Source organism: Bacidia gigantensis, assembly GCF_019456465.1.
Source record: "Bacidia gigantensis strain McMullin 20006 chromosome Unknown contig_278, whole genome shotgun sequence".
Lineage (NCBI taxonomy): Eukaryota > Fungi > Ascomycota > Lecanoromycetes > Lecanorales > Ramalinaceae > Bacidia > Bacidia gigantensis.
In genome coordinates, this window is record NW_025408606.1 from 84,265 (window position 1) to 110,027 (window position 25,763).

Sequence of the window (25,763 nt, forward strand, 5' to 3'; positions counted from 1 at the left end):
TACTCACCAGGCTATGAACACAATGGAACCTCCGATTGATATACTGATATTTGGAGACCAGACAGGAGACTATAATGCTGTCTTCCGCAACATTTTCCAAGCTAAGGATGATGTTCTACTTTCAGCTTTTCTTGGAAAGGCGTACAAAGCACTGAGGCATGAGGTCCCTCGCCAGCCGTCCACAATTCAAGACAACATACCCAGCTTTTCGAGCATCAACGACTTGGTTGGCAGGTATGCGGAACCAGGCAGAGCAAAGTCAAATGCTCTTGAGAGTGCACTTACATGTGCATCACAACTTGCGTGCTTTTTCAGGTGAGCATGATGAGCAAGCTAAGGCAACCCCGCTGACAACTGCAGCTATCAAAGCGGACAAACTGACAGCTATCCATCACCAGCACATACGAGGATTGTAGGATCCTGCACAGGCTTACTAGCCGCCGCAGCAGTGAGCTCGTGCTGTAGTGCGATCGATCTCTTGGATGTAGCGGTCGACCTGGTCACAATTGCCTTCAGAATTGGGGCATTGGTATCGGAGACCGCGGATGAAATTGAACGCAACTCCGTTCAGAGTCCAAGCTGGTCTGCTGTCGTCCCCAGTCTTACGGCTGAGCGGGCAAAGCAGATTCTTGATGCCTTTCACGAGTCAGAGGTAAGCCTTCCATCGAGCTGCTGCTTCTTGTGCTGATCACATTGAAACGCCAAAGGCTATTCCACCATGTGCTTCGATATGGGTGAGCGCTGTGAGTGATCGAGGTGTAACCTTAAGTGGTCCACACCATGCACTGGACCATTTGGCCAGATCTTCTCATTTCACAGACTTTAGATCCACGCGCCTGCCTATCCAAGGCCCCTATCATGCGCCTCACCTCTTCAGTGGCAATGAAGTTACTGAAATCTTTCAATCAATTGCTACCAATACCCTAGATAATCATGCAGTACGAATACCCATATCCTCAACTTCAGCCTCAAATTGGTACTCGACCCAAACCTTGAGAGAGACTCTCTACGACCTCATTCGCGACATCCTTGTGAACCCTCTTCGCTGGGATCTCGTATTGGACAATGTCGCGAGTGAAGTCAAGGAACGCGACGACTACCACTGCAATATCATACGACTAGGGCCATCGACTGCTGCGCAAAGTCTCATCTCTGCGTTGAAAGGGAAATCACGCGAGGTCACTTCAGATGACCGCTTTGCTTACGGACCAACCCGTCAAGAAGGCGACGACAATAACAAGTCGCGACCTAAGATCGCGATTTGTGGCTTGTCGGGGAGATTTCCAGACGCTGCTGATCACGAAGCTTTCTGGAAGCTACTTGAAAAGGGGCTTGATCTACACAAAGAAATTCCAAAGGACCGCTTTGATACCAAGACCCATGTTGACCCGGATGGTAAGAGGCCAAACACATCTCACACCCCTTTTGGCTGCTTCATTGATGAGCCTGGTCTCTTCGACCCTCGCTTCTTCAATATGTCTCCTCGTGAGGCGGCACAGACGGATCCAATGCACAGACTGGCTTTGGTGACTGCGTATGAGGCACTTGAGATGTCTGGGTATGTGGAGAACCGGACGGCTTCATCGAAACTGGACAGGGTTGGTACATTTTACGGCCAAACCAGTGACGACTGGAGAGAGATTCAAGCAGCGCAAAAGGTCGATACTTACTTCATTCCTGGCGGCGTCCGAGCTTTTGCACCAGGGCGCATCAACTACTTCTTCAATTTCAGCGGGCCGAGCTTTTCGGTTGACACTGCCTGTTCCTCTAGCCTAGCTGCAATACAGCTGGCTTGCACTTCACTTATAACAGGCCAATGCGATACAGCGCTGGCAGGCGGAATGAATGTGCTCACCAATCCCGACATCTTCAGCGGTCTTAGTCGTGGACAATTTCTGTCGAAGAAAGGTCCATGTGCCACGTTTGACGACGGGGCCGACGGCTACTGTCGAGGCGATGGCGTCGGCAGTGTAGTCTTGAAAAGACTCGAGGATGCACAGGCAGACAAAGATCCCATCCTGGCTGTGATCCTTGGAGCTGATACCAATCATTCTGCGGAAGCGGTCAGTATCACACATCCTCATGCTGGGGCTCAGAAATTTCTCTATTCAAAGATCTTGAATAACGCGGGAGTTGACCCTCATGATGTCTCTTATGTAGAAATGCATGGTACCGGGACTCAAGCAGGTATGTCGGGTTTTCTCAATGAACAAGGCAAGCCGCTGACTTTTCAGGCGATGCCATCGAAATGGATTCCGTCAGCAATACCTTTGCTCCAAGGCACCGACAGCGAGGAAAAGATCAAAGCGTCCATCTCGGAGCTGTCAAGGCAAACGCTGGTCATGGAGAAGCCGCTTCAGGTATCACTGCGCTCATCAAAGTACTTACCATGTTGGACAAAAATATGATACCGCCTCACTGCGGGATCAAAGACAAGATCAATCGGACATTTCCAAAGGATCTCGAGGCTCGCAATGTACATATTGCGCTCAAGCCCACGCCATGGAACAGACCAAATGGCAAGAAACGAAGACTCTTCCTGAACAACTTCAGTGCAGCTGGAGGTAACACCGCTCTGCTGTTGGAAGATGGCGATATCAAGTCTGCGCCGTCTGTAGAAGACAAGCGATCTACTCATGTCGTTGCAGTAACTGCCAGGACAAAGGTGTCTCTCACGAGGAACGTCGAGAGTCTTCTCAGCTATCTGGAAGAGAATGCTCAGGTGACGCTACCGAGCCTTTCTTACACGACCACAGCTCGTCGCACTCAACATACCTTCCGCATCACAGTAGCAGCATCTGACCTCGGCACAATCAAGCAGAAACTGAAATCCTCGTTGGACAAGGATATCCAACAAGTGCCCAAAGTAGCTCCGAAAGTCACTCTCATGTTTACTGGGCAAGGCTCTCACTATGTTAGTATGGCGAAGCAGCTCTTCGAGACTTCTCCTCAATTTCAATCCGACATCGCAAAGTTCGAGAAAAGCGTCAAATTGCAAGGCTTTCCTTCAATATTGCCATTGATTGATGGTTCAGTCACCGACATTAGCGCCTTACCATCGCTGGTCGTACAACTTGGTGCTACATGTGTCCAGATGGCCTTGTATAGGCTCTTCCACTCGTGGGGTATTGAGCCTGCCGTCGTTGTTGGTCACAGTCTCGGCGAATACGCTGCCTTGAACGCGGCGAGCGTTCTCTCCGCCAGTGACACAATCTACCTGTGCGGAACAAGAGCCAAATTATTGCAAGAGCATTGTCAGCCTGGTACTCATTCTATGCTCGCCATCAAAGCATCTGTCGCAGCGCTAAGCGACTATGTGAATCGTGAAGGGTGTGAGATAGCTTGTATAAATGCGTCCGAAGAGACCGTCATGAGCGGACCTAATGAGGCGATGGACAATCTGGTCAAAGATCTGAAAGACAACGGCTTCAAAGCAACCAAGCTCTCCATCCCGTTTGCATTCCATTCGGCGCAAGTTGAGGCGATCCTGGATGAGTTCGAAGCCAAGTCCAAAGGCGTCGCCTTCAATAAGCCATCAATCCCCGTCATCTCTCCACTTCTCAACAAAGTCGTCACTAGTGAGGACGAACTTCCATTCAGCGCTTCCTACATGCGCGATCATTGCCGCAAAACTGTCAATTTCCTTGGTGGCATCGAAGCCGCGAAACACGAGGGCCTTATCGAAGATAGCAGCCTATGGCTTGAAATTGGTGCTCATCCCATCTGCACGGGCATGGTTAAAGGTACTCTGGGGCCTCAGATCAAGGCTGCATCATCTCTTCGCAAGAATGAGGATGATTGGCAAACCATTGCAAACTCCATGTGCACGCTGAATGATGCTGGCCTCAAGCTCAATTGGAATCATTATCACGAGGACTTTGATGATGCCCATGAGCTTTTGAAGCTACCAACCTACCAATTCGACAACAAGAACTACTGGATTGAGTACACTAATGACTGGACGTTGTCAAAAGGCAACGCAGAGATCGAGGCTAATATCCCGAAGCCCAAGTTCGAGGCAGCTTCGGTCGATCGCATCGTGGAATTGGACCTCAAAGCTGAAAGCCCAACGATTGTAGGCGAAGTCGATCTCACCAAGTCAATACTGAAAGAATGTATCGAAGGCCATGAAGTCAATGGCCTAGGCTTGTGTCCTCCAGTAAGCGATCCCTTTTCCCCTTTCCCCTCAACCACTTTCCAGAGCGAATCTAACACCCCACTTCAGTCCCTCTACTGCGACATGGCCCTCGTAGTAGCCCAACACTTCTACACCCAACTCCATCCCGACACCACTCCACCCTCCCTCAACGTCAAATCCATGATCGTGCAAAAACCCCTCATCGTCTCCGACTCCGGCCCGCAACTCTTCCACATCGTCGGCACGTACCAAAAACCCACCAACACCGTCGACTTCAGCTTCCACAGCTTCAACTCCTCCACCGGTAAACGCACGATGCTGCACGCCAACTGCGCCGTCGCCTACGAAAACAGCGCTGACTGGTCCGCCGGCTGGGAACGCAATAAATACATGGTCCAGACCCGCATTGACCACCTTCTCAAAGCCCTCGACAGCGGGGAGGACGTGGATCTGATAAAGCGCGGGATGGCCTACAAGCTCTTCGGCGGGCTCATTCATTACGGCCATAAATACCGGGGCATGGAATCCGTGGTCTTGGACAACGAGAACCTCGAAGCCACTGCCTCCGTCAAATTCCAGACGGGGGGCACGGACGATGGGTTTCTGTGCAGTCCGTACCGAACGGACAGCGCGGCGCATCTTTCGGGATTCATCATGCTAGGCAATCGTAACGCGCAGCCGAGTAAAGAAGTCTATGTCTCGCACGGATGGGACAATTATCGAGTCCTCCGCCCCCTTACAGTCGACAAGACTTATCGGTCGTATGTCAAGATGCACCAGGAGAGTGCCAAAGCGGTGGTGGGCGATCTCTACGTCTTTGACGGCGAAGAGATCGTCGCTGTGGTGGAGGGGCTGCGGTTCCACAATATGCCCCGCCAACTCATGGACTCACTCCTCGCGGCTGCGTCGGGGAAACCTGCTGCTGCCAAACCCAAACCCAAACCTGCTCCTCCAGCGAAGAAACCACATGCCTCAGCTTCGGAAAAGCCGAAATCTCCCGCCCCAGCCCCGGCTGCGGCAACCAAACCTACCTCCACAGGCCTCACCGCTAAGGCTATGGATATCATCGCAGACGAACTCGGCGTCCCCGCCACCGACCTCAGCGACGGCAGTGCCTGGGCAGATCTAGGCGTCGACTCCCTCCTCTCCCTCAACATCTCGGGGAAATTCAAGGAGGAGTTAGGCTTGGATGTTGCCTCCACCTTATTTGTGGATTTCGCGACCGTGGGGGGGTTGAAGGGGTTTTTGGCGGAACATGATGGCGGCGGTGAAGGTGCTGGAGCTGGGGGCAGTGGGGGTAGGAGTGTAGGGAGTAGCTCAGGAGAATCGTCGCCCGAGCGATCGGAGAGCGGCAAGGGGGAGGGGGAGGGGGAGAGTGTGGCGAGCGATGAGGTGCCGCCTACGACCCCACCCCCACCAGCCGAAGAGGGCGGTGTCAAGAATGGAGGCGAGGTGAGGGGAGGGAAGGAGAAAGCGTTACTGAACAGCATCCACGCAACGGTATCAGCTGAGCTCGGCGTGAAGGAAGGGGAATTGGATGCGACGGCGGATTTGAGTGCGATGGGAATGGATAGTTTGATGTGAGTTACCTTCCTTGTACTTTCCTTTGCTGGTGGGCAAGGGCGGCGTTGTGGGAAAAGGGCGATCCCTATGCTAACGGTGATGTGGGTTAGGAGTCTCAACGTCCTGGGCAAACTAAAAGAAGACACGGGCGCGGATCTACCGAGTGATTTCTTTGCGAACCATGCTACGCTGAAGGATATAGAGGGTGCGCTGTGAGGAAATGGTAATTTAGGGGAATGGTGAGGCGGTAAAAGGTGAGGGAAGAATGATATAATAATGATTTTTCGCGTGGCATGGGAGGATTTCCCTTACGCGTTCAAGCGTCTGTTTGTTTGTTACTGATCGCTCTAGACCTGGGGTGAGGTTTGCGAAGGCAGGGTATATTGAACGGGCTTCGAATCTCTCGGTCATGATTTTTGCTGCATTATTCATTATTACCCTACTTTCATTCAGTTGTTGTCATTACATCGTCTTTCAATTCTTTCTTGTCCTCCTGAACGAGAATTTGACCTCCATTCACAAAGCCCTTCTTTTGCGTTCACGCGTTCGATATCGCTTTTGCAAGTCCCATTACCATGCTCTTTCCTCGCAGCCCGATGAAGACTTCTGTCTGAGGGCTCTATCAATTGAACCACCACCTCCCATGCCAACTCTTTCAGCAACGGAAATGGCTGCCCCAGATTCGACCGCCTTCCAAACCACAAGCCCTCACACATCCGCAAATTCCATCCTGATCTCTTTTTGCAGCCCCTCAACCACGCTCCTCAGCTTCCGTCTCAGAAACACAATGACCTCTCCATAGAACGTTCCTTCCGCGGCCGCCGTGCCCTCTCGTTCCACACGCTGAACCTCCTCTCCCGGCTCTTTCGGCATTCCGGCTGCAGTCACCAGCTTCTGGAATCTGTCCCCAAATGCAGAGAGCACGCTGTCGACTTTTCTTAGCTCGCTGAGCACTACGTGGATCTTGACTAGGTCGTCATCCGAGGAGTCGAGCTCGTACGTGCCGAGGACAATTGGCGTGTGCGCGAGGGGAGGGGCTCTACCCTCAGCTGAGGAGGTGCTGGATTGTGATAACTCTTTCTGCATCATCGCCCTCCTGGTCCCTTGAGTGTCTGACTTCTGTTGTTGCTGAGACGAGGGCTGCGCATCTGTGAGCTTTCGTAAAGTCTGCGGAGTGAGAGAGGCAGGCGGCCTGCGAACGATTGACTCGGAGTACCATCCAAGCAATTTTGCGAGACTTGCTGCTAGGGTGAGAGCTAGGGCCGCGTCCATGGCCGCAGCGCAGACGGTGCAGGCCAGGAGCTGAGAAATGCGGGTGAGGACTTCTTTGTTGGTGTGTAGAATGAGATCGAAGGGTGTGGAGCTGGAGGAGCGCTCGTGCAGGATTTGCAGGGCGGAGAAGGTTGTGGACGTGCAGTTACAAGCTCTTGGAGTTTGAGACGCAATAGGCGCGATTGGAGGAGGGGAGGCGAAGCTGGCATGAAGGAGGTTGAAGTCGTTGGTGGTGAGGGTGGGGTTGGCCCATTGCGGAGAGGGTTGCTGGTCAGAAATGGATCCCTGTGGTTAAGCCTAAGTTAGATGACGTCTCTCTTTACTCACTGGTGGCATGTGGTTGGGTAAGCAGAGGAAACAGACGTACAGATGTGTGGGACTGGTACGGAGAAGGCGGAAGCCCAGACTCCATGAGCGAGGCGCTGTGCTGACCACTCTGGACCGGCTGCTGCCAAGAGAATGCTATGCTGGGGTCTATAGTCATCGCATTCTCTGATGTGGGTCCAAAGGGCCAGTCAAGAAAGGATTGATTGTCTAAGTGGTCAACACTGGCCGTAGCAGACCCAGAGTCATGGCGACGGTGCTGATGGGGTTGAGGAGATGCACGTGTTGTCGTCGCGGGAGAGGGCATATGTGAGTGCCTCTCTGACGCCGAGAATGACTCTCTGGTGGCCATTGTGAGTCGTCTGGGTTTCCCAGTCCGCCTGGATGGGCTGTAGATGCATTTGGAGCCATGATTGAGACAGCGGCGACAGCGGGGTCTCTCTTTGCCACACTTGATCTTCGCCAGATAACAGGAGTCACATGACGCGCGTAGCTTGGATGGATGTGTGGGGATGGGTGTTGAGCTTGGGCTTGATGATAATGAGGATGATGTTCTGGTCGAGATGCCCTGGCCCTGACTAGCGACCCGCTGTTTATTTCTTCCGTTCCGCCCTCCCGCCTCCGGGTCGAGCTGGAAAACGGCGTCACCGTCGACTTCGCCAATACGATTCATCTCTTTCTCGTCTCTTGCATCCTCCCACGTGCAATTGCGGTGCCGGTGTCCGTTGCTGTTCGGCCTGCCTTCATTGTGGGTGCAAAGTGGAACAATGCCAGAAGTCAGAGTCAGGCCGCCGGGCTGAGATGAGGATAGCGGATTGCGGATTTGCAATCCTAGCATCCACTGGGCTTACGCCTTACGAGGACCATTGGCAGGCTTACTCACCTGATTTAAGAGACTCTTGGTCCCGATTCGTGGTCAAGCAAATATCGCGATTTAGTCAAGCCCTTTCCAGGCTCGGCACCAAACTATCACCAGATAGTACGTACCTATGCTCGTCATACTAGCAGACTAGACGCAGGGTCATGGCATTGTTGGGATCGTAGATAAGTCGATTGAGACACACCAACAGCGCCTTATTTGTCGGCCCTATCGATGGGATCTGCGCTGACCACTGCTGACCATCGATCCCTAACTTGCCATTATTAGAACCATCTTCCCCTGAGGTATTGCATGGAAACAGGAACGCAGAAGCTTCATCACGAGAACAACAAAACCAGTAAAGGAACCTCGCGTGTTGACTGCAGGCAGAATTCTCCTGCGGGGTTTTTTCTCCTGCTGCAAGTTGACGAATGCTGGGGCTGAATTGGGAACATCTGATGGGCCCGACTAGCTTCAGCCCGTTCTAATCCCTACAACCTTGCGGTGGATCCTCACTACTTTGTACTTGGCAAGCCACGTCCACTTCGCTGTATACCAGCCATGCAAGCTGACGGACGTTGATAAATTTTCCGGTAGCCTACCGCTGGGTCTTGACTATCAGAATGTACTACACATGCGACCCAAGGACCCCGCTCTTATCTCTCCGTACTTCCAGTATTCAGCGAGCTCGTCTCGACAGACCGTTTGAACGGGTTTTTTTCCTTTTCAGACCCAACAGATTGACACTGCGGATGCAACGAGATTGTCTCTGAGCCATTTCGGCTAATACCAACCAATAAGTAGGGAACCAGGCTGCATTGACACACGATTTAAACGGCTTCACCCGATACGCGATGGAATTCTGCGCTGTAGGGTGTGGTCTCGTGGGAATAGGATTGCCTGATGATGACTAAAACCACGCAATCGGACTGCGGAAGAACAGCAGCTCCTTGGCACCAGCATCTCCAAGACCAAGACCAACGTCAGACTTTCTGGAGGTACGAGGGTTGGAGTTCCTGCATAGTCGATGCGAGAAAGACAGGCCCGCTTTGGATTCTGACATAGGATCCTCCCATCAGAATTTGGAGTGCAGAATGCTAAGCCGTTGATTACGTCTCCACGAGAATGGCGGTGGAGGGGTTTGCTGGCCCGCGAAAAGATGTCCCAGCTTTCAGGCACCGTAAGACATAGGCTAATTGGTTTGCTATATCTCAGCCACCATTGACACGGATCGCGCACCACGGCTAGGGACCAGAAATGGAAACACCTAAGACACTTCTGAGGCTCTCAAGACATGTACTTCAATTGGTTTCAACATGGCCCATGTTTAGCTGTGGCACGTGCGCCAGCAAGAAAAGGCCGAAGACATCCCACTTTCCGATCCCAAGACAGCAAGATGGGGCAAGATGGGGTGCTCTAGACGGACATGGCTAGAGGGGCCCCTATGATTTTCCACTTATGCACGACCGACAGCACACCGCCCAACGGCAGCTGCGGGCTTCCAACGAAGCGAGAGCCACGGAGCCAGCTCGGAACCCAACCGAAGAAACCCCTACCGCCCTACTGCCCCCTGTGGTTCGCGCTGTAAACATCCCGGATTCCTTGATTCGAGAAATAAATCTGCATATCTCTCACTGCCGTCTCAACATTGGCAATGTCGGCACTTGTCTGACTTTATGTCAGATCGGCGAACTTCACCTATGCTTATTCCTAAGGTTGCCTTATCTTCCGCAACGGCGACTGAGCGGTCACCGACATCCGCCAGCCTCCACCGTTCGACTCGGCGGAACGAGCATTGCACAATTGTGCATCTAATGACGTTGTGCTCTGCCAAGCCCTGTCTGACGGGCAGTCCTGCGATGTTTCTGTAGGCTCGGATGTGAGATGCTGCACTACTGATTCGCATCTTGAGCATGAGTGTGGAGGCATTGGGTTTGGATCAGTATGACGAGGCGATAATGTCTGATCGAGTACAATGGAGGGTCCTGCAAAACACGTAAGCCTGGGAGGGATCGCTCTTCCTGCTGACAGAAGCCACTCCCAGCTATTCTTCGATTGCAATACTGAGCCAGTGGAGGACAAGCTGTTCAAGGGTCAGGAAGCTAAAATGTCTACCTCAGAGGATGTTGTCGACTCAGAAGCTCAGACTGAGGTCTCAATGAGTCCGCGCAAGTCGATAGATCTGGAGCAAGGCATAGCCTCCACAAACAGTGAGAAGACACAATTTGATGACGAGGACTCGCCGCCTTCTCCAACGAAGGAGGAGAAAAGACCATCCTCTCCACCGCCCTCTCCACCCCCACCAGACCCTAATCTTATTCAATTCTCTGGCCCTGATGATCCCGCCAACCCCCAAAACTGGTTGTTCCGCTACAAAGTCGGCGTCACAGGCATACTTGCCTCGCTCACCTTCACTACAACTTTCACCTCATCCATCTTCTCAACTTGCATCTCCGCCACTTCTTCTCAATACCACGTCTCTGAGCAAGTAACCACCCTCGGCACTTCCCTCTTTCTCCTCGGCTTCACTCTCGGTCCCATAATCTTCGGACCAGCAAGCGAACTCTATGGCCGCCGCCCACCCCTCCTCGTCGGCACCTTCGTCATGTCGATTTTCCAAGTTGGCGTGGCCAGCGGGGCCAACATCCAAACCATCCTCATATGCCGCTTCTTTGCAGGAGTATTCGGCGTGGCGCCATTGTGTATCGTGGGTGGAAGCCTTGCTGACTTCTGGAGTCCTGTCGCGAGAGGTGTGGCGGTTGGGATCTATTCGATGTGCACGTTCGTTGGCCCCGTCGCCGCCCCTATCATGGGTGGCTACATCGCACAATCCTACCTCGGCTGGCGCTGGACCGAATGGATAGGCGTAATCATGGCCCTCCTCTCCTTCACCCTCGCGGCCGTCTTCCTCCCCGAAACATCCCACCCGCGTATCTTGCAGGTCAAAGCCCGTGCCCTTCGCGCAGAGACTGGGAATTGGGCTCTCCATTCCTCTGCGGACGAGAAAGTCATCACCCCCACCATTATCGTGGAAAGATATCTGACCCGCCCCTTCCGCATGCTCCATCTCGAACCCATCCTCGCTTGGCTCTGCACCTATATTGGCCTCACATACGGTATTCTCTACCTCTTCCTCACCGCGTACCCCATCTCCTTCGAGCGCGAGCGCGGCTGGTCGCAAGGGAATGCCGGCCTCCCCTTCTTGGCAATCAGCATCGGCGTCATCGCCGGCGGATGCATAAATGCCTACTGGTCTGTGACATCCTATCGCGCCACGCTCGCCGCCTCACAAAATGGCGATACGGCCAAGTCGCCTGAAGCACGCCTCCCACCTATGATTCTAGGCGGGCTTTTGCTTCCGCCAGGTCTGTTCTGGTGGGCGTGGACGTCCTTCCCGACGATCAGCCCGTGGCCGCAGATTCTGGCTGGTGTGCCCATGGGCATGGGGATTCTGCTTATTCTGGTCAATGGGTTGAATTACATTGTGGATGTTTATAAGGTTAATGCTAATAGTGCTATTGCGGCGAATACGGTCGTGAGATGCACGTTTGGGGCGGTCTTTCCGCTTTTTGCGGATGTGATGTATAGAGGTATGGGGACGAGATGGGCGACGAGTTTGTTGGGGTTTTTGGCGGTGGGGTTTTTAGGTGGGCCCGTTGTTTTTTGGAGGTATGGGGCTGCGATTAGGAAGAGGTCGAGGTTTGTGTTGGAGGCGTGATGGGAGGAGGGGGGAGAATTGTCAAGACGTGGATAGAAGTTTGGATGATACCGATGACGATGCTCGCGGTGCGATGGCGTGGGGGCGGTGGTTAGACGAGGTAGACGACGCTCGTAGTCGTTCTTGCTTCATGCATCTAGGGCGCAGTAGATGGAGTGAATGATGTTATACAGCAGCACTAAGTTGTTATCCATGGTCAATGCCAACTTATAATCTTCGTGAGTCACCGTACGGGATGTTATATTAGACATGATATCCCTCTAGCATCTCTACCAATCTCAAAAGACATCTACGAGTATCTCCTGAACACTATCACTTGCCTGTCACTCTCCACAACATTTCATACACAGATTCTTGACATGATGGATCTATTACCACAACTTAGACCCAAAAAGTCTGCACCGGTTAATAGTTATATTGATGCTGTCACTGAGCGCATTGTCCATCAACCATCTCATCCCCACCCCCACGACACCTCCAACAATAACTTTGACTCGAGCACGTGTATCCCCTACCACACCCACACCCTTCCCCTCCTTCCCCTCTAAATCCCCATTCCCGCCCGAGGAAATTGGCAAGGAGCAGATAGAGGGGAAGGGGAAGGGGAAACTGAGCTTGTGCTACAGAGTCGTAACCGGGTTGGATTGAGCGTGGGCAAAAGCAAGGTAGAAGGTGAAGGGGGAGGATAACGCTCCGTTTACCATTTAGATACGTTCTCCCCTCTTCCCTCCAAAGAGCATGTCACTTTCAGAGTGGAATTCTGAACATGTGTCTTGTGGAGTGAGTGTTGCGCTAACATTGTTCCTGGTGCAAGATCAACAATATCGGTCGCGCCCCCATCTTCGCCTGGCGTGACAAGGTCGTAGTCAGATATCGCGAACTCTTTGCTGCCAAATCTGAAGAGGCGGTGAAGAAGGGAGTCGTGATCGTGGGCGAGTTTTGCGGCAAGGGCTCCCAGAGAGGCGTTGCGATCGCGGAGTTGTCGAAGTTTTCTGGCTGTTGTTGGTGTGAAGGAGGAAGGGAGGGGGGGGAGTGGATGCGAGATGAGCTGTTCAGAGACATAGAGGACCGGGGGGAGGATCTTTCGTGTGGGGAGGGGTATGTGGATGGTGATAGTCTCTTGGGACGGGCGATGCTGACGCGATTTGTCTTAGGCGGCTTCTTCACCCGTGAGATTAACTTGAAAAATGAGAAGGATACGAGAAAGGGGATTGAGAGATCTATCATGGAAGTGTTCGTAGGCTGCCCGTTTGCAGCCACTATTGCTGGCCTCTACATCAAGCAAACCCCCACGATTGACAAGAAGACAAGTGGGAAGGCGAAGAAAGTCAAGTGTACTACTGCGGAAGGCATCTTCTGGAAATCTGTTCCCCCCTCCCTCCATCCGCAGTTTCATAACGATCCAAAATTCTGGTTCAAGAGTGAAGCCGAATAGTTCGCGCTTAGTTCTGTTGCTGTGCTCCAGCAGGCGAATGTGAAAGGGAGGGGGAGGGGGAGGAGCGGGTTAAGGCGTTTGCAGAGGCGGTGACGATGGAGGTGAGGTTGGAGAGGAGGGAAGACATATCGGTGTGCTCCAGAAGGCGAATCCTTTCACTGGCTTATATACAGCGAGTGGATGGTGCCATGTATCTGCAGAACGAAGATATATCGACTCCTGCGCCGCGAGAATAAATGACTTGTTTGACCCTGCTGGCCTCGTCTTTACTGACCCAACTTTGGATTGAAGTGAATTAATGGTCCGGCAATGCTCTGAATGAACTTACAAGATCGTAGTTGGACCATCATTATCGGAAAAGGGCCTTGCTACACCTCGTGTGCGGCATTATTGATCATGCATGCACGTGGCGATAGTCAATATAGACCTCACTATCACGCCTTTAGTCAAGTATATCTGCAGGTACGAGGCGATATTGCATTGAGAATCCAGAACGATACAATGCAGATATCTTTGCATGCATAACGAAGCCCTCGCCATACCTGTGCGTCGCATACTGGTATTCCTGATTTGTGTATTGACATCTTTCGCTCGCTTAGGACCCACGGTCCATATGTCATAGGCAAGGGAGAAGTGCATTGTGGTGACCTGCAATGACTTTGCCTCGAAATGATGGAGGCATCTATGCACTCGACGGGAAGCTGACTCGAGCATCGACAGACCTCTATGATGCAACGCGGCTTGCAAACTCAAGCGGTTGTGTTGGGAAGAAACCCACCGAGGTAGTAATTCCACTGTGCTAGAGCATGAGTAAATGGAAGTCGTCATTCGTTATGCTGTACCTTATCCTTAACGAGCGACTCATATCCAGACATCTAGAGGCTTTGACTCAGTCACACCTTCACTCCTCACCTATCGTGACGACCTCGCTATGCAATTCTTCCTATTGGCCACGGCAGTCGTGCTGTTCGCAGCCGAATTGTCCCACTGAAAGCCCACACCAGTCCCAAGTCCAGAGTCAGCCTGTCTTGGATCATTCGAGCGCTCACCACTAACTCAAGGACCCATATTGATGCCAGATGTCCTCTCGAGGGGCGGACGTCTAAGTCCAACGTGATCATCTAAACGGCAAATTCACATACAGCAGCGTAGCACCAGCCTCTATGTTCCAAAAGCTCAAAGACATCTGTAGCGACGACGATGGCTTTTGCGACGACTCGCAGTCTGAAGAAATCACGCAGACGACCACGCTCTGGACCAGCCCTGGGGAGAGGCCCGACGAGGCGACCTTGACCTCTTCTTCGAGTCCTGCTTCGAACATGGGTAAGGTTCCGTCTTCGCCACTGCTATTATTAATGCTATGGACGCCGCGAAAAGCTGCGAGGATCACACGTGAAGAGAGTTCTCGAATAATCCGGAGAGAATCGAGCCTGTCGAACAGGGGCAAAGACATGCTCTGCCAGTTTACGCAGCAGGTCATTGTCACTTCGAGGGTGAATTATATGAAGGCTTAGGTAACGATGGAACTCGATAATGAAGACTTCGATTGGTGCTCATTGCCCGGATTGGGTAACGTCATCAGCGAGGCTGTCAAAGAAGCTGGACCAATGTTTGCGGCAGCTAGCTTTATTGGCTGCCAGTTCTTGAGGACGTAGTAGGTGGTGAGAGGGTACGATATAGGTTATGTGCTGGTGATGGGCGCTGAATTGCTTTGAGGGAGATTGGATCGGCATGACTCTCAGTCTTGTTGTGATTGATCAATGTGCTCTGACGGGGCCTTATTTCTTCCTCCATACTGACTGATCGACCGGTCTCGAAACTTTTGGAAGATGTCCCAAAAGTAATATACGAGCAATGAAATTTCTTCTCCGTATTCGTTCTGTCATGTCCGTACTGAAGAGAATGTTGTCGCGGGACGAAGTCTCAAAGCTTGGCATTCCAATATCTTGAAACCCTTTGATTCTTCCTCCATTGTGCAATTGCCTTGACAATGCAGCGACATAAACATGAACGCTGCTCTACCATGACTGTCTACAAGACTTTAAGCAGCCGTATGTGTCACTACATCAGCCTGGAACGATTGACCAGAGCCCGTGGTGAAATGAGGCTCCGCTGCATTAGACCCTGATTTGCGGCCACCAATGGATGAAGGAGCTGCCAGTCGAAGGTGTGGAGGGTCAGGCTGAGGGCGCTTAAGCTCCTAGGTGCCAACGATTGTCTTGACCTTCAACTAACATGCCATTCAATCGTAAGGTATGGGCGATTCCAGGTCCTGTGAACTGTGATAGCGCCTTGCAGATGGTGCACGCCTTCGTCGTATCCTTCTGGTATCTATCATACCACCTTCCCGAACGCTACCTCTGACTGTTGCCTCCTCATTCTATGAGTAACGGTCGTTCAGCGTCGGCCGACTATGGACGGGCCTGTCAACCTGCTCTCCTTGGGTGAGTAGTGGACATATTCTTTACTTCTATTGCTAATGTGACTGCAGACGGTGGCGGTATCCGCGGTATTTCGTCCATCCTTATACTTCATGAGATCATGCAGCGGTTACAACACGACCAGAAACTGGAGAGCCTACCTCGCCCATGCGACTACTTTCATTTGATCGGCGGCACAAGTACGGGTGGCTTGATCGCACTGATGCTCGGCCGCTTGAAGATGACCACAAAAGAGACATTAAAGGCGTACAATACCATTGCAGGGGCGGTCTTTTCGAAGAGAAACAAGAAGCCAATCTATAAAGAAGGGACGTTTCGAGCGTCAACCCTGGAGATAAAGATTAAAGAAGTGGTTGCCGGACAGGAGCTTGGGGAATACATGCTTAACGAGGCAGGATCAGACCTTGCAGCCACGGGAAAGGTCTTTGTTTGTGCGGTGCCAAATGACAATATGTCGCACCCAAGGCTGTTTCGATCTTACAAAGTGCGAGAGAATACAAGTGCCAACTGTAAGATCTGGGAAGCAGCGAGGGCTACTACCGCTGCACCTACCTTCTTCAAGCCCGCCAGAATATTTGATGGGGATGGAGCTTCAAGTGAGGATTTCCTGGATGGTGGGCTACTATACAACAATCCCGCTCGACTGGTTCTTGACGAAGCGCGCAGAATCTATGGCGATACGGCTACAATTGGCTCATTGATCAGCATTGGGACTGGAAGATCTGGCGTCATAGGCTTGCAGAAACCAGACGCGTTCCAAAAGATGATTCCTTTAGAAATGATTGGGGTGTTAAAGAGCCTAGCAACCAACTGCGAAGCCGTTGCTCATGCGCTTGCACAACAATTCGAAGAGTGCTCTGACCTCTATTTCAGGTTCAACGTGGAGCATGGCGCCGAGAGCACATCTCTGGAAGAGTGGGAGAAGATGAACAAGATGCAAACCCATACGAAAGCCTACTTAGAGGATGTGAATGTGAATCGTTCCATGAATACTGCCGTACGAACCTTGCGTGGAGATAGAGACACCGCCGCTTCAAGGATTACACTGCGTTTAATCTGTCAGTATTGATTAAAGGCGCTATTGCTTCCCCTCGAGGCTGTCGCGATCTGCCGCGATCTACCTCTGACGATGTAGCAGGCTCTACCGTTCCCCTAAACACCCTGGAAATGGTTACGACATCCGCGAAACGTTGTTACCTCTCCAGTCCACTCTTCACAGGCCGAGCAGATCACTTGAAGCGAATGAAGGAATATTTCGGTCCTCGAAATCACACTGAGAGGCGCAGGCGAGAATTTCTTCTCCATGGCATGGGAGGAGCAGGCAAAAGCCAGCTTGCCTTGAAGTTCGCTGAAGATCAGCATGACGAGTAAGTAAGAAACCTTCCAAGCGAAACAATTTCAGCTACTCACTCATCAGTTACGAGCAGGTCTTCTGGATTGATGGAACGGATAAGGGCACAGTTGAGCATGGCTATCGGCGTATCGCTCAGAAAATGTGTCCAGACGTTGGACCCAGTTGCTCTCTTCAGGTTGCCTTGGAAGCTGTAGAGCAAGTCGAGAGCAAATGGCTCCTTATATTCGATGGTGCCGACGATCCAACCCAGATCAATGGACTTTGGCCACCAGGCACCCAGGGCGACGTCATCTACACCAGCAGAGACGAAGGATTACGGCGTTTGCGCGCTGATCAGGCCCTCAAAGTTGATGAAATGGGTAAAGAGGAAGCAATATCGCTGCTACTAATCGCCGCGCGCCTAGACATGTCAAACGAGAACGAGGCAAGAGCATCAGAGATCGCGCTGGAGCTGGGGTTCCTACCGCTCGCTATCGATCAAGCAGGGGCCTACATAGCCAGCGGAGAATGTTCCATAGATGGCTTTTTGAGTACCATGAAAGTCCACCGACAGCAACTCTTTGAGAACGACGCTTACAGAGGCGCATCTGATTATGATCGAGCGGTGTATGCGACTTGGGATGTCTCTCACGCCGCTCTCGACAAACGTGCGCAACAAAGTGCTAGCCATGCAGGCCATGCGGCAAAGACTGCCTTACAGATACTCGGTATCTTCTCATGCTTTCACTTTGAGAATATTGCGGAAGAGATCTTCAGGAAGGCTGCAGAAAGTCGTGAGCTCTTTGAAGCGTTCGAGCAAGCCGAGGACGTTGAGCAGGGCGAGGAGTTTGAGCAAGCCAATTTCCCTTTGGAATTATTTCAACTAAGTTCTGATGGACAATGGAACGAACAATCATTCTATCAAGGCATACGATGTCTACTGTCCTTCTCCCTCATAAGTTACGATAGGCCTACGCGTTATTTCTCGATGCATCGACTGGTTCATGCATGGGCATCTGACCGTTTGAAGGTGACCCATAATAATAGACCTTGCTCGAAAGCTAGGGCTATACTCTCGGCATCGATCGCAATGACGTCCGATGAGAAGACCGCCAACTTTCAACGAAGCTTACTTCCTCATATTATTGCATGTCTACGGGCGGATTCCTTGAATATGTCCCAACGGTCTTGTCAGTGGTATTCAAATTTTGCGATTTTGATGATACAGGCGGACCGAGGTAGGGAGGCAGATCGACTTTTTCTTGCGGTTGCTGAGTACTACAAGCAAACCCTTGGCATGGGGGACAAACACACGCTGAATTCTTTGCATGGCTTAGCTCTTAGCCAATACCATCAGAGGCTGTTTAAGGAAGCCCAGGACACTCTCTCCGCCGTATTGAGATTTTCAAATACAATCGAGAATGAAGATGTTGTTGAAGCAAGAAGGCGTTCTATGTTGCTTTCAGCCAAGATACTCAGAGCCCAAGGTCGACTAGATGAAGCAATGGCACTCCAGATGGAGATGCTCCAATTCTTCCCAGGAACCTCAGGCTATGGAGGTGAAAGTCTTGCTACGCTAATGACGGATTTGGGAGCAACGTTGCATGAGAAGGGTATGTTTGAAGAGGCAGAAGAGCTTCAAGTGCTAGCACTCGGGGTTCTTTGCGAAAGTGAAAACTCCAATGAGAAATTAATCGTTGTAATAACGACAAATTTAGGAATGACATGCCGCAGTCAAAAGCGATACGGGGAGGCGAAAAGTCTGCTTACACAAGCACTGGTACGTTCTCGGAGCGTGGGGACAATGCATCATCGCTTTTTGTTGCGATGCATTTGGGATTTGGCGGAAATTTATCTTGAGGAAGGTGAAAGAGGAAAGGCTTTAGAACTCTTGAGCGAGCATGTGGTGGTGTCCACTAAATTCTATGGCTCTGAGCATGCAGATACTAAGCGAGCTCAAGCGAAATTGGATGAATTGACGGCAGTTGAAGGAGCAGTAACCTATCTATCACGCCAGACCGACGCCTGAAGTGAATGAATATCAAAGAGTTCCCTGACCTCAGCCGCTTGCTTTTCAAAAGCGGCGGAAGTCACAGTGACATTGAGATCGACGAGTTGGTTCGTTACTCTGCTTCTCTCGCCACTGCCCTGAAGCAAGACGCTCCGAGTGGACTCAGCAGGATCATATCATGCGTTGACTTCTACCAAGGGGTCAAGGATGTATATCACACACTAGCAATCACGATGATTTTACAATCAGCGACGCATTGAGCGCCGTGACAACGATCAGAAATGTATGGATATAAAAGGAGCAGCACGAAAACATAGGCTCAGTAGAATGAAGGCCCGAGAATTTAGGTTCAAACCTCCAGTGACGACGATGGCTAGATCGATAAGCTATCAACGATCGAGTTGATGGTAGATGTATTTCAGCTTTCCACTAGATTGGGGTGTTTACGATAGCACATGAAGAATGTATTGCTCTACCGGCGCGTTCTTCTTTGCAAATCCAGCCTTCTTATTAAGATGTACCCTCGCCCTTGGGTACGGTCGCTCGCCCAGCCATGGAAAGCAACCAGTCAGATCGGGACACGTAATTTACGCTATATTCTTATCCCACCATCAGAAAGGATATATGTCGACATTTGAACACGTGTGATACAGACGAGAGTGCAGATCGTTTGATCATAGGGGCGAGGGCGTGATCTTTCATGGTCTTACGGTAACTACTTGAAGCCTGGGGTGCAGTTCTCCATTTGGGCGAAATATCTTTATTCTTTGTTATCAATATTGCTCTTGAATTTAGTATGTGACTTGTTGTTGTAGGCGAAGGCTTGGGGGATCACTTTTGCTTCTTTGTTGAGTCGTATTATAGGTAGGGGAGTCGCCATCATCCATTGATGAAGGCACTCTGCTGTGTTGAGACAGGTAAACAAGGCAGGCAACTCCACAATGGGTAGATAAAAGAAGCGGAGTAGGAGAAAATGGAGCTCTTTCAAGTCTCATGCGCTCGCAAGGAATCCCAGGGATGTCTTTAAAGGAATTCTGCGAGTGACTATCTACATCGTTTCAAATGACCTAAAGTGATCAGCTGGAGCGAAACTAATTGCAAATGCTGGATGACTCGAGTCATCCAATGAGAAACAAGATGCATCGCTACGAGTCCTGAACGAACGTACATCTCCTATAAGTAACCCAGTTGGATAGAAAGTTATCAGCAGCTCAGTCTGCAAAAATCAATGCACAACTCAAAAGCGGGAAGAACTTCAAGCCTTGTCTTGACCAATATCAAATTCGACTGAAGGAAAGATGATGACAAGATATTCCGATCACTTACAATACTCGTCTACTAATCGACTGCCTCAATCGTATCAGCGCCGTGAATTCCACCCTACCCACTCGACCAACCCAGTTCCACGACCTCCTTACTACTGTTCTGCAGATCCATATTCTCCATTGCATCCTCCTCCCCCTCACTGTTGTCCTCATCCTTAATCAGCTCCTCCTCGATAGTCCCTCTGCCAAAACCCCCGCTCACGTGTTTAGTCAGCTTCCTCATTCCTATCGACCATCTTGCTGTATATATGTTGCGCATCCTCAGCGCATTCTGTCCGATCTGAACCGTCCACTTCCTCACCACTTGGGCTGTCTTGTAAGGTCACTGACGGGTTTTTTATGCCTTTGCTAGGAGTCAATGAGATTAGACTTCCAAGCCCACAATGGTAGTCGACTAAATGACTGCTCAAGCTTTCCAGTTCTCGGTGTGACCACGCATGGGCATTGATGGGCCAGTTGCGCTTTTTCTCGTGGGCTCACCGTATTCTTTTCTAGGGTTCGACGCGCGTTGCGTCCTCTGCAAATAAGCTAAGACTGTTGAAGATGCCTTCGATAGCCTTAATTTTTTGCTCCACATCTGTCGATGGGGCCTTTGTTATAAGGCTATCCGTTATCAAGGTAGTATACACATCCCGGAAGGCATGGAGGCGGGCGTTCGTGGTAGCCGGCGTCTTTCTGAGCCACGCATTATGCAAGGTCAATCTGCTGCACCGAGCAGCGTAGGTGGTCTGCAAGCCCATGAGAAGGGTTGCGGTAGTGGCGGTAGTTCGTTCACAGGTCGTGAAGTACATAGGCCTTTGTTGGCAGTACAGTCAATCCGGTAAGGCCAACCCTGAAGAAGTGCGAGGAGTGGTACTTATATATTTATTGGCGTCTCCTGCCACCTGTATGGCTTGAGGAAAAAATTGATGATTGCATGTCACCTGTTTGAGATTGCAGCAATGGCATTATTTTGATTGGCAGACATGTCGATATTGATTTCACATCCATGTTGATCGGGAAGGAGGATAATCTTCGTGAGGAAGCCCATTCATTGCAAGAGTTGTGACTTCGCCATCGCATACCGAAGCACCTATACGGCAAATTGTATCATCTCATAAGAAGAATCTCATCCAGGCTAGTGAGGGAGGATAAGTTGAGGGTGTATTCGGATTATGTAGTCTATGCGAGGGACAATGAACGCTATGGCGAATGATGCTTAGCTAAGAGAGTTTGTATTTCGCGTTATTTTCCGAACGTCGGATGGAACGACGAGGCTCACGACGTAGATCGATGTAGGGTTTCTTGCGGGTATGGCTGTTGGTGGTATCATTTGACCTTGTAGATGGTGTGAAGAGAGTGGTGCCGGAAGGTGTTCTATCGAACAAATGCACACTGCACAAGCCGGCTGTCCCACACTTTATAGGCATAGCAAGCCCTTTTGCTCGGCCTTGTTCTTTACGAGCCTATCCGACCTCATGACGCCTTTAGAAATCCGTCAGTAAGGGATCTTATCCTGCTCATTGACCCCAGATACCTTGTGTTATCAAGAGGCTCTGCGCGTACTATTTTGACAGCACACTAAGTCGGTACAGCCGCTTTTGCTATTCGTCGATATAGCAAGCATATATACTAAAAGTACTCAATGCTTAGAAAGCTGCGAAAGTACTGATCAGAATCCAAGACCGAAATCGCCTTATCGACTGGCGTAAGAACGATGCAGCAAGGTGCTGGATAGCACTAGATGCGATCCTTTGGATGACCATGGAGAAGTTTTCCTCCAGACCAGCCATCAAGTGAACGCAGGTCACCCAGCGCGTATATATATTTATATGGTAATCTGTCGATTTGTGGTACCTGCCAGATTTTGCTTCGATCTGCTCTAGCAGAACGTAAGCCTCGTTGGCTGCAACCAGAACGTTGTGCCTAGTCTCTTGAATCAATTCCTTGCGACGGTTTGTTCCACTCAAAAATTTGCATTTCAAGCTCTGCAATGACGGTAGGAGAGTCCCAGTGTCTCTTCCCCGAAAGTGCATCAGCTACAGCTGAGTAGCTATCGAGCTCAACAGACACAGAAAGCGTAAGGGAATCGGCGTATGATTTGGAAAACCAGAAGGCGTACGAAACGGAGCTACCAGATCTCGGTATACTCTCGCAAGGTCCTTGCCAGTGCCAGAGCTCACCACCTCTAGTGTATCTCCAATTCGAGCATCCTACAGTATAACACAGCGTATATAACCGTTCCGCGTATGATTGGGAATTGTATTATGGGTGGCTGAAGAGTCTCCCCGACCTCTATTGTTGGACGCAACATTGTCAATACGAACGTGAAGCAAAGCCATAAATGCTGACAATGATCGTAAACGTCCGGTACTGACTGAGAAGCGTCGAAACGCCACATTGCCTCCGTTAGTCTGAGCTCCTGCTATTCAATGCTTGTGTGGACGAATTTCGTAAAATTGGGAATTTCGTAATCCCAAAAGCGCAAAACTTGATCTCTGTTGAACACTGGATCTCCTGGGTCAAGTCACGTTCCGTCATCTTTTTTATAACGTCCAACAGGCAGATTGTTCACGTAGTAGGAGCCTTGTCCAATAGTTCCCTACGATATTCTTAGTCCTTTGCTCAGATCTTCAACTGTATCTTCACTATTAGCAGCTAGGTATTGGCTAATAAGCTCGTCCAGATTTTGCCCTTGGAACCAAAAAATATGGTAATCTGAGTCTCCTGGATCTGCGCAGAACGTAGGTGTAATATCGATACACCTAACCATAGGATATTCAGGTCAAAGGACATAAGAATTATTGAAAGTCGACGTTCCACAGTATCGAATTGTCATATTCCGGACTCTTGTCTTGAGCTGCAGAATGGAGCTGGGGCGATGATAGGTGCTTTAGGATCGTCGATCCTTGCGATACACTTGACTTAGCAGGCACCATCACTGCCTATGGTCAAGGTAGTTGTGAAGCTTTGCTGTCTTCCGTCCGACGTATTCGACTCGCCTGTTCAGCGTGCTGGTACTGGATGTTGTGTCTCTCTTTTACGATGATACCACATCCTTCCTGCTGGCCAGAAATCCGCATAACACAAATTCCCCGCCGATCTCTCCGAAGACACGGTCTTTCTCGGTCATCTAGTGCCATCATAGTCGAAGTTTCGTCGTCGCACTCGTCATCAGCCTTGCGGTCATCACCGTACTCAGCGTCATTGCCGTGGATGGAAGGCTATCTTTCCGTTGGGTTGTCGAGGTTGACGGCTTCTCATACTTGTAGAGAGCTTCACGAGGCCATATTATGTTCGCTTGGTCAATTAGGGCTTGCAAAAGTGATTGGACGGTATGATCTTTCCCTGTTCCAATAGGGGTGACTTCGAAAGCCGGCTCACAGTTACAATGATCACTGGCGGAAGAGTAGAATGAAAGCGACAAGGGAGCCCAGCCTCAGGCCCCTTCCCTACTTCTCCTCCCATCTAGTGTTCTGCTGGCTCTGACGTCAAACCCTTATTGAAGACGGCGTTTTAACTCCAATTCTCAGACCAAGATGTTCTTCGGTCCATTCCGGTAGGCTGCCCTCAGCTTCTGAGTCAGCGATGAGTGCTAGCAACTGAATGCATGTCTTTACGGATTTGGACGCTCCGACGGCCCATCCCTGAACTTTTCTGGCTCGTTCCTTACCAGTATCCAGATATACCCACCGTCATGCTATCTCAATACTTGAGAAAACGGTGCTAGCTAGATTCTTGACGGCTGCGAAGAGTTCGAAGGCTGTTTTTTCAGTGGTGGCGGCCATCGTGATGGTTTCTGAAAACACCCGAGCTGACGCGTGATGAGCTTATATCGTATTCACGTTCCGGCTTCTTGTATATATATTTAGAGGTCACGCACCCATGGGATGCTTGTTTTCGTCGTTACTCCAACCTGAATTTCGTACAGTCTCCCACCCACTTTGTCAAGCAGTTCATCTGACCACGGAATCATCTTATCTCCACATCTCCGGCCGTCACCTAAATTGCAAAGCCTGATTGGCGACAGGTAGGTGACAATCCTGGTCAAGCACGTTTTGCATATATGCTTGAGGGATTCAGTGTGAAGGCATGTCTCACGGTTGTGATACTTGCGCGGATTACCGACCGATTGACTGAAAAAGACCTTTCTCCCATGGCTTTCCATAACGTCGTAGAGCTAAGACGAGAAAGCAGAGCCTGAAACACCATTTGGGGTTCAGATCGTGGCTAGCATTCGCAATTGACGTTGAGCACTAGCGGGTAGCAGGCTCGTAAAGCTCTGACTTGAGCTTTGATGACTCTGCATTAGGCTTTTACTGCTCTTTAGTGGGCGCTTGTGATTTCGGGTATCTTTTCCGCTTCATGAAGATCGGCCTTGAGATTCTACCCCTTCGCTAGATTCGCAAGGTCGCGATGATTTCTTTCCACCCTTCGTGAGTGAAGGCCGTACCGTTTCAATCCAGTGAGCGGGGAATAATGCTGCAGTATGTATATATTTAGATGTCCACGATCTTTCGAATCGCGAATACATATTTTCGTTGCAAGCCGACCGATGACGCGCCTCCCCAGACGTTGGGAATCTCGATGTGCGATGACTTCTCGATGAGCCTTTTCAATACATCGTTCTTGTAGGGAAGCCTAGAGATAATTCTTCGTTTGACCCGACCTTAGTTTCAAAGGGGACGAGTCGGGGATGCAGCACACGCTTCATTAGACAAGGGCTGAAACGAAATGCCTGACGCCAGACCAGTACGTTGTTTCCCCCATGTCGCTCGAATTTGCTGCATCAGCCTCTTCTGTGCCGAGTCTTATCACGCTGATGGACTCCGGCACATCCACCGCCCCCTTTTCACTAGGGAAGCCTCAAGGGTTTCGAAGACTTCAAGCACGGCCGCCCTAAATCCCTCCCTCGCCATCTGCAGGACCTCGTCGGCCTCACTACTCCCATTGCACCCTATCGCATTTGTGGTGATGCAGCCGATGGATATGTCGAGAAAATCCACGGTTTCGAAGTACATCTGTAGGATACGTGGGAGGCGTAGTTTCATGATCAAGTGTGTAATATCGTACAGGATTGTGGGCATTGTGATGGTTAGGTTCAACTCTAACGCCTTGCCGTACTCGCCTCCAGACGCCATTACAAAGGCGGATAACGTGTTGGGGGGCGCAAGGGAGACATCTGCAGCGTGCGCGGGAGTCTCTACCGCTGGTGACAGCATCCTTTGATCCTTGACTGTACAAGAAAGGACGAGGATTGATGTATTCAGTATCATCTGGAGAGAAGCTCATTCTTGGATGAAAGCCATTGGAAGCAAAGAAGGGTGAGATGCCTGTGGCCGTGGAATCTACGTTGGCGTAAGCG

The 25,763-nt window shown here is 50.8% G+C and overlaps 7 protein-coding genes across 7 annotated transcripts; 5 read left to right on the forward strand and 2 right to left on the reverse strand.

The window, feature by feature from the left end:
• Positions 1–13: 13 nt before the first annotated feature.
• Positions 14–5,917, forward strand: KY384_007489 (Type I Iterative PKS; the record flags this gene model as incomplete). The annotated part of the gene is made up of 4 exons (XM_044815980.1): positions 14–315; positions 878–2,187; positions 2,235–5,718; positions 5,812–5,917. The coding sequence occupies 4 exons, from the start codon at positions 14–16 to the stop codon at positions 5,915–5,917; spliced, it is 5,202 nt and encodes a 1,733-aa protein (XP_044666620.1).
• A 492-nt stretch (positions 5,918–6,409) lies between these two features.
• KY384_007490 (uncharacterized protein) lies at positions 6,410–7,604 on the reverse strand (the record flags this gene model as incomplete). Its single annotated transcript, XM_044815981.1, has 2 exons — positions 6,410–7,258; positions 7,341–7,604. 2 exons carry the CDS (start codon positions 7,602–7,604, stop codon positions 6,410–6,412), a joined length of 1,113 nt encoding a protein of 370 aa, XP_044666621.1.
• Positions 7,605–10,131: 2,527 nt separating this feature from the next.
• Positions 10,132–11,744, forward strand: KY384_007491 (uncharacterized protein; the record flags this gene model as incomplete). The annotated part of the gene is given in 2 exon segments (XM_044815982.1): positions 10,132–11,655; positions 11,670–11,744. 2 exon segments carry the CDS (start codon positions 10,132–10,134, stop codon positions 11,742–11,744), a joined length of 1,599 nt encoding a protein of 532 aa, XP_044666622.1.
• A 492-nt stretch (positions 11,745–12,236) lies between these two features.
• Positions 12,237–13,309, forward strand: KY384_007492 (uncharacterized protein; the record flags this gene model as incomplete). Its single annotated transcript, XM_044815983.1, has 2 exons — positions 12,237–12,314; positions 12,689–13,309. The coding sequence occupies 2 exons, from the start codon at positions 12,237–12,239 to the stop codon at positions 13,307–13,309; spliced, it is 699 nt and encodes a 232-aa protein (XP_044666623.1).
• Positions 13,310–13,962: 653 nt separating this feature from the next.
• On the forward strand, positions 13,963–14,964 carry KY384_007493 (uncharacterized protein; the record flags this gene model as incomplete). Its single annotated transcript, XM_044815984.1, has 2 exons — positions 13,963–14,091; positions 14,824–14,964. The coding sequence occupies 2 exons, from the start codon at positions 13,963–13,965 to the stop codon at positions 14,962–14,964; spliced, it is 270 nt and encodes an 89-aa protein (XP_044666624.1).
• Positions 14,965–15,722: 758 nt separating this feature from the next.
• On the forward strand, positions 15,723–19,112 carry KY384_007494 (uncharacterized protein; the record flags this gene model as incomplete). Its single annotated transcript, XM_044815985.1, has 4 exons — positions 15,723–15,753; positions 15,801–16,808; positions 16,889–17,117; positions 17,168–19,112. 4 exons carry the CDS (start codon positions 15,723–15,725, stop codon positions 19,110–19,112), a joined length of 3,213 nt encoding a protein of 1,070 aa, XP_044666625.1.
• Positions 19,113–20,474: 1,362 nt separating this feature from the next.
• KY384_007495 (uncharacterized protein) lies at positions 20,475–21,159 on the reverse strand (the record flags this gene model as incomplete). Its single annotated transcript, XM_044815986.1, has 2 exons — positions 20,475–20,728; positions 20,955–21,159. The coding sequence occupies 2 exons, from the start codon at positions 21,157–21,159 to the stop codon at positions 20,475–20,477; spliced, it is 459 nt and encodes a 152-aa protein (XP_044666626.1).
• Between the last annotated feature and the right edge of the window lie 4,604 nt (positions 21,160–25,763).